The sequence below is a fragment of the Rhea pennata genome, unplaced genomic scaffold (genome assembly GCF_028389875.1).
Source record: "Rhea pennata isolate bPtePen1 unplaced genomic scaffold, bPtePen1.pri scaffold_46, whole genome shotgun sequence".
In the NCBI taxonomy this organism is placed as follows: domain Eukaryota; kingdom Metazoa; phylum Chordata; class Aves; order Rheiformes; family Rheidae; genus Rhea; species Rhea pennata.
Window position 1 is genome coordinate 130,277 of NW_026907685.1, and position 8,301 is coordinate 138,577.

The 8,301-nt window shown below is 49.9% G+C and overlaps 1 protein-coding gene across 1 annotated transcript; it reads left to right on the forward strand.

Moving 5' to 3' along the window:
• Window positions 1–7,332: 7,332 nt before the first annotated feature.
• LOC134154822 (olfactory receptor 12D2-like) lies at window positions 7,333–8,301 on the forward strand. The gene has a single exon (XM_062601471.1). It carries the CDS (start codon window positions 7,333–7,335, stop codon window positions 8,299–8,301), a length of 969 nt encoding a protein of 322 aa, XP_062457455.1.

The following is an 8,301-nucleotide window of genomic DNA, read 5'->3' on the forward strand; positions in this document are numbered from 1 at the left end:
GGGGAGTGGGGCTGGGTAGGAGGCAGCTGAGGTGGGTGTTGTTATCCTAGAGAAAAGAGCAGGGGGGCAAGAGAGGGACTGGCTTCCACTTCCTAGAGTGGGCTGGACACCCACTCTCTCCCACCTCAGGAGCTGCTATGGCCATTAGAGGGGCTCAGGCTTGGTGTCAGGTGCCAGATCCCTGCAAGCACCCTGTGGCAGATACTGTCATGGGGGCGATTCCCAGACTGTCCTGCCCTGCTGGGATGGGCTGAGGAGAGGCAGTGGGAGGTGGAGGGAGTTGGGGGAGGCTGCTGAAGTGGGCTGGAAAGTGCCTGGGGGTGGAAAATACTGGTCTTCAGATAACTTGTATGAACAGGTAGGGTGGGAGAACACACCAGTGTGCTTAGGATGCAGAGCCAGACTTCATGACAAAGGGCCTGAGACATTAAAAAAAAATGCACAAAAGTGTGGTCTGTGCCCTCTGCCTGCTTCTTCTGCAGACCTTGTGGGGCACAACCAGAAGGGACTTTCAGACGTGGCTGAAGAATGGCTAGTGGTCCCCGCTCTGATGCCAATCTCCCACCGCCATCTTCCCCTCTAAGGTGGGCTTCTATAGGGTATCTAAGTCCCTGTGTCAGAGCTCAGTCTTAAGGAAAGGTGTCTTAGGAGCCACGTCACAACTTGATGCTGCCTGGATGCACCCAGTGCAGTGCACTTCTTCCATCCTCCATGCAGATGCATGCCACATCAGGGCATCATTTCCTTGGTGCACAGGAAGTCTAGATTGGGCTCCATGACTCTGTACTTGCTGTCCTGAGAAAATGATTCAGAAAAGGGCCATGGTCAGCATCGCTTGGCCACACTGTGATGGGGGCTGTGCTTTGCAGGAGTGGCTGACAGTGCCCAAGGACATGGGAGGGATTGGCTGGAAGTAGTTTGGGAAGTGGAAGTGGGTGTCCTGGTCACCCAAGAAAATCCATTTTGTCCAACTCTGCACATTGTTCCGAGGAGTGCAGAGGAGGCAAGATGTTTACAGTAGGAGGAGGGGTAGGCTTGAGGTTTCAAAGGGTGGTTGAGTAGTTTAGTAGATGATAAAAGAGACTTTGTAATCAACAAAAGAGAGCAGAAGGGGGCCCACCCCAAGTGTGTGCACACAAGGAAAAGGCAGGGCACACGCAATCCAGGAGGTTCCTGGAGTGCAGTGATGATAACACTGTGACACAGGTGATTACAGAGTTGATGAGGGCAGGCACTTTGCTGGGCCTGATACTCACTGGCAAGGAAGAATTGATTGGGGTTGTGAAGACTAGGTGCAGCCTTGGCTGCAGTGACCATGAGATGGTGGAGGTCAAGATCCTGAGAGGAGGAAGGAAGCAGGATCACAACCCTGGGCTTCAGAAGAGCATACTTTGGCCTCTTCAGGGACCTGCTTGGAAGAATCCTGTGAGATACGGTCCTGGAGAGAAGGAGGGTTCCAAGAGAGCTGGCTGATTTTCAAGGATCTTCTCCTCCAAGCTCAAGAACGGTCCATCCTGATAATCAAGAAACGTGTCAGAAGGGCTGCGTAGATGAACATGGAACTCCTGACTAAGCTCAGACATTAAAAGGAAGCATACAAGAGACAGAAATAGGGACAGTTGACCAGGCAGGAATATAGATTTGCCGTCCAATCATGCAGGGATGGGGTTAGGAAGTCAAAATCTACCTGGAGCTGAATCTAGTGGGGGATGTGAAAGGCAACAAGAAGTGCTTTTGCAGGTGTATCAGTAGCAAAAAGGAGATTATGGACTATGTGGGCCCAGTGAGGAATGGGGCCGGGGACATGGTAACAAAGGGCACGGAAAAGGCAAAGGTTTACAGTGCCTTCTTTGTCTCAGTCTTTCCTGATAAGGCATGGCTTCAGGAGTCTCAGGTCCCTGAGACCCATGGCAATATGAGCAGTGAAGATTTACTGTTGGTGGAGGGGGATCAGATTGGAGAAGATCTGAACAATTTGAAATTATGGGACCTGATGAGATGCATCCATGAATGCCGAGGAAGCTGACAGACATCCTTGCTAGGCCACTCTCCATCATCTCTGAAAGGTCCTGGCAGTCAGGGCAGGTCCTGGAAAAAGCAAATGTCTCTCTGACATTCAAGGATGAGGATCAGGGGAGCTATAGGCTAGTCAGCTTCTCCTCGATCCCTGGGAAGGTGACAGAGCAAATCTTCCTGGAAACTATTTGCGAACACATGAAGCACAAGAAGGTGATCAGGAGTAGTCAGCCTGCATTCACCAAGGGGAAATCATGCTTAACCAGCCTGATGATAGCCTTCTATTATGGAGTGACTGGCTGTGTAGAGGAGGGGAGAGCAGTGGATGCTGCCTACCTTGACTTCAGCAAGACTTTCAACACTGTCTTCCATAATACCCTCATAGACAACCTGATGAACTACAGATTCGATACACAGATGATGAGGTGGTCTGCCACTGGTTGTATGACAGAGCTCAGAGGGTTGTGATCAGTTGGAGGCCTGTAGATAGCAGTGTCCCCTAGGGGTCAGTACTGGGTCCAGTCTTGTTCATCAATGACCTCGAGGAAGGGACTGAGTGCCTCCTCAGCAAGTTTGCTGATGATACAAAAGAGGCACAGTGCTACACAGCTTGGGGTTCCCAGCATCTGAGGGGATCTAATATTACCTATCCTCTTTTTCCTTCTTGTGTTAGCTCCAGTAGATGGTATTTTAAGCAACACCTTACAGAATCTGAGTGCTTTTCTTACTGGGATCATAAGCAGCACTGTCCCAGTGCCTTGCATTGGTATAGAACAGGCTCTCCCTCCTGGTCATTGCAACACCTCTCAGGAGCCCAGAGGCACCCTGGGATGGGAGGTGCAGGGTGAGCAACCCCAGCTCCAGTGCTCTCCAGCAGCCCCTCTGAAGCCAGAATAGTCCCTGACAGTTGGCATAGGGACTCCCTGTGGGTCATGGGGTGTCTGGGATGTGCTGATAGAAACCACAGGCATCGTTATTTAGAGTGCGCACAGACCATATGCAGTGTCTAGGTGTGCAAGAGCAGGCAGCTCACCAGTGCATTCCCTTCTACTTCATAGTCTTCTTTAAGGACTGCTTTCCAATGAGTTTTTCCCTGCCTGGGGTTTGGCAAGGAGCTGTTGGAGACCTTCTTTCTTCCCTCAGTCCTGTTCTGCTCTTTTGTCAGCCCATGGGCACCTCCACAGTCCCTCTGCGCTGGGTAAAGATGAGTCTCCATGTGCCATCCTCTGACCCCAGGTAGGAATAAGCAGTGCCTATCTCTGCTCGGTCTAATGTAGGTGCTCAGAGCAGGCCAGAGGAACAGGAGAAGGTGCAACAGGCACAATGGCACAAGTAGCATCAAGAGAAATTTCAGCTGGGTATTAGGGAAAAGACTGTCACCATGAGAGTGGAGCAGTAGGGGTGCAAGGGCCCAGAGATTTTCAGACCTTGCCTGGACAAAGTACTGGCCAATGTAATCTACCTGGGAAGTTAGCCATGCTCAGAGCAGAGGTTTGAGTATAGATCTCCAGATGTCCCTCCTGACCCAGATCCTCTAGGATAGGTAAGAGGTCTCCAGGCATGATAGTATACTCCCATGGGGCTGAGATCTTTCTAGCAGTTTGTCACTAGTAGATGAGGAGGTCTCTGTCACTCTCTAGTTCCCGTGAAGCAAGACTCAGTCACATGCTGGTCCCCATGCTATCCTTCAAGGGGTGCCTTTCCTGAGGAATGAAGGTGCCCTGAAGACCGTCCTCAGCTCCGATCAGCTGGGAGTGGTGAAGCACAGTGGCTCAGACTGCAAGAGCAGCAAGGGACAGAGCAGCAAGAATGGGTACAGTGAGGGGAAATGGAAGAGAAGTGGCTCTAAATGAAGAAGCAAGTACAGCAGCCGCTGGAAAAGCTCTTCCATTTCCCACCTGCGTCATCTGACCGTGTATTTGAGCCTTCCTCAGGCACAGTCCCAAGAGCAACTAGCCAGCTCTGACCTTCTGGACCTTGGCACTCACAGCTCCCCATTACTACTGTGTTGTCACCATGGATGGTCTTGGGTGTAAACTTCTCCCAGATGTGGCTGCATAATTTCACCATCTGCTCCTGGAATTCAGGCTCAATCTCACTGTCATGATGCTCCTCCAAGCGTGGCACTTCTGGTGTGGGGAGAACTGGTGAATGCATTCCTGGGAATGGTTATAGAACTGGGTTTCCTGGCTGCTACCTGTGGAGGCAGGCTAGGGAGCAAGCTCACAGGGCTTAGGCTTTTGTTGTCTTATGCTGAAATGCAGCTGTCCAGAGCTGGACACATCCTGCCCTTCCTGAAGCACAGCACTGAGCACAGCGCCATTCCTCTACCGGGCTTTAATTTCAGCACATTCTCTAGGTACTTGTCTTCTGAGATTTCCTTCCCATCCACCTTCAGTTACAATGTGAAGTCCTGCACAGCCCAGAGAAAGGATAGGAAGAACTAGAAAACTTTGTCTGACTCCTCCAGCTCATCTCCACTCCCCCTAGGAGTTGCTTTCACCTTTACATTCTCCATCAGCTTTGTCACATAGCTGGGGAGCTGGCTAAGGAAATAGAGACCCTGGATCCTCAAGCCAGTGCACTCTACCCTTTCCACCCATCAGCACTTAATAAGGAGAAGTGGAGATTCTGCAGGGACAGAGAACAGCCTGGAGTCACCAGCAGAAGTAGGGCTGAAACCCTCAGCCCTGAGGTGTAGGGCACAGGATCCCTGAGGTCCTGTGTCACTGTGCCCCACCAGGAGGCTCTGATCTCCCCAAAGAAAGCAGCCATTTGAGGACCTGGGATGTGCAAACCCCTAAGCTAACGCTTAGAGAGAGGAGGTCTCTCTGGTGCTGCTGCCCTGCTGAGGATACTGCAGCTGGCCCATGGCCTGCTGGTTGATGGTGCCCTTGCTGTTATAGACCAGAGCACTGGACAGCACTATGGCTAGCTCAGAGATCCATGCGTTGCTCTGGAACAACCTTGGCTCATACCAAGAAACTCTGTGCAAGACCCCTAAGAGTGGGCAAAGCTCTAAATTCCCAGGCCTTAAATGTCCAACCATGGGCCATGGCAGGGACAGCTTTTTGGAGAGATTCACACACATAACATCACCACGTCTTCCTATAGCCACCTTGTCCTCAACCCTTAACTCTCAGAGTCCCACAGGCTTCTGATTACTAGAAAGTGCTGAGGAATCTGGCAACTTGTCAACCTCAGGAGCCTTCTCCTAGCTCCTCTGGCTGTCAGCACCACAGAGACAGCTCCAGTTCAAAAGGCACTGCAAGCCTGCAAGGCACTAGATTTCAAAAGGCCCACCAGCCTAACGGCTGCTGAGTAATCACAGATCCAGAATGAGAGGGAGCGTGGCTGTGAAGACATGATGTCTCACCAACCAGCATGGCCCCAGCCACAGACTTCCTCCAGTACCCTGCAGACAGCCAGGATCCCAGGCAGAATGAGGGCTCTGACAGTCAAAGGCAAAGGTGAAAAATGCCAGGTAGGACTTCATGCACCAGAAGACTTTATCCATGTAGTTCTACACTGGCCTCCTGCCCCACAGGTGCAGGATGTCCTGCCACATCCTTCCTGGCATACCGGCACAGGCAATGAGAACACCTTGAGTCCTGCCACATGGCTGGGTCCTTGAGAGCTTCCACAGTGTTCTGTCAACACAAAAGGAAGTCTCTGCTTCTTCCACACTTTCCCCATGTCACCCAGCCCTTCAGTGTCTGGCAGCACCACAGTGTGTCCAGGCCAGCATGGGTGAGGAGCACAGCACATCCAGATAGCTTTGGTGTAGGACTGCATGGCGAAGACCAGAGAGAAACCTGTGGAGAGGACACAAGGGGCTCAGTAGTGTTAGATAGAGAGCAGGAAAACCAAGGCATCTTGGCTGCCAGGGGCTGGTACCTGGGCAGCTCACCACCTCTCCCATCCTCTCACAACCCTGCCTGGTCATGAGGTGGGACCTGCCAGTTCAGTACAGCCCTGTGATGGCCACCACCACAGGCTGCATGAACTATGACGGCATCTGCATGCAGTATCTTCTGCTGCACAACCAACCCCCACCTCTGCATGTTCTCAATCAGGCAGATGGGCACTTTGGTGTGGATTTCAGGTGCCATTGCTCACAGCAAAGATAGCTTGCACAGAGGACAGTGAGACAGATATTTGAAGCCCTTGAAAATTATCATAGTTTGTTCAATCTCCATCTTCAGAAGTTAAAAGAAAAGTGAGAGTTTTAAGATTTTTGTGGAGTATAAAGGGAGCAAAAGATGTTAAGTCAGAGGCAAAGTTCAGCTGTTTAGTTGCAGCAGATCAAATGAAGCTATGATACATATTCAATGTATTATGCTTGGAAACTACAAAAACATATAAAACCCTTCTTGGCAAATTCCCCATTGGTCTCCCTGAGAATTATATGCTATAACCTTGCGTATTTCAATAAATGGCTTTTGATTCTACAACGTTCTCCTGCTTGTGAGAGCTTGCCGTACAAATAATCAGCAATCAGTTCAACTCCCCATGAGCTGACCCCATGAGCGTCATGAGCTTTCTGCGTCCCTGAAATGCTATGCCTTCATGTTTTCTGAAATGAAGTCCCATAAGGCTCAGAGGCTTGATCCCAAGAGAAGTTACCAGAGAGAGAGAAAATTTCCTTTACTGGAAAGAAATGTGATTGTTTCAGTGAAAGGGAGTACTATATAAAGGTTTCCTGACACCACTGAACAGTCTGCATTAATTTTCTTTGAGAGTGGTATGTTATATGATCTACTAAACTACAATAATACTTCAGCTTTGGGAAAGATTCAGTATATTCAGCTAGGATTTGGAATGAAGAAAATGATTAGAAAACCTTTTCTGAATTAGAAAAAAAAGAAGAAAACATAGGATTTCAGAATGATCGTTGCTTAAAAATTAGGTAACCAGCCAGCCGTCCTTCCTTCCTTCATCCTTCCTTCCTCCCTTCGTTCCTCACTTCCCTTTTTTCCTCCCTCCCTCCTTCCCTCCCTCCCTCATAATTTTCTTTCCTCATTATTCTCAAATACGCCGTTCCTTTCAGTGAGCTGGCACACAGGTGGCAGTTTCAACAGTGGTATTGGCCATCTAGGTTACCACATTTTCTATTATTTGTTGAAACAGCTGGGGTGGAAAATCAAGGAATTCTTTCGAGTCACTTTTCCAGACTCAGTAGCTGATCTCTTCCATTCCTGAGGCAGCATCAGCTGATGATACACCTTACGGAAGAGGACTCTGGGAAAAGGAAATAACAGCTCAGGACAGAAGATAGCAAGTTACTGCCAAGTTATTTTCTCTTTCCCTGCAGGGATGGATAACCAGACAGAGGTGAGGAAGTTCATCCTCCTTGGCCTGAGCAATCTTCAAGGGCTACAACAATTCCTGTTCATGCTATTTTTACTGCTGTACCTGTCCAGCCTGCTGGGGAATACAGCAATCATGACTGTAGTGGTATGTGAACCCCGGCTCCATACCCCCATGTACTTTTTCCTCTGTAATCTCTCCTGCCAGGATATTTTCTACTCCACAGTAACCATACCCAAGATGCTGGCTGGCTTCCTCTCAGGGCACCAGAGCATTTCTTACACTGGCTGCCTAAGCCAGCTCCACTTCTTCCACTTCCTGGGAAGTAGTGAAGCTTTGCTTCTGGCTGTCATGGCCTATGACCGCTGTGTGGCCATCTGCAACCCCCTGCGCTACACCCTGATCATGAGTCCACGGGCCTGCCTGCTGCTGGCTGCAGCTACTTGGACTGCTGCCTTCCTTCATGCTCTGATGCACACAGTCATGACCTCCCAGCTGCATTTCTGTGGCCCCAACCACATCCACCACTTCTTCTGTGACATCAAGCCTGTGGTGAGGCTGGCCTGCGATAGCAACCAGATTAACCTGAGCCTTCTCAACATCATCACTGGGAGTATTGTGATAGGCTCCTTTGTCTTCACACTCTCCTCTTACCTGTACATATTTTCCTTCCTCTGGATGAAAGTCCAATCCAAGGAGGGAAGGAGGAAATCCTTCTCCACTTGCGTCTCCCATCTCACAGTAGTGGTCTTATTCTATGTCCCTGTTATTTTTAATTATGTGCCACCTTCCTTGGGAAGTTCACCAAGGCAGGACATGATAGCCACCCTCATGTATAATGTTGTCACATCGGTCCTCAATCCTTTGATCTACACCCTGAGGAATGTGCAGGTGAAATGTGCCCTAAAGAGAAGACTTTTCTCCAGACAGCTACTAGTGCAAAAAATGTTCTGCCTTGCAGCATGTGTGGGGTAG

Bases quoted from the DNA above. Each gene is read 5' to 3' on its own strand.
- LOC134154822 (XM_062601471.1), top strand. From the start codon at position 7,333: ATGGATAACCAGACAGAGGTGAGGAAGTTCATCCTCCTTGGCCTGAGC.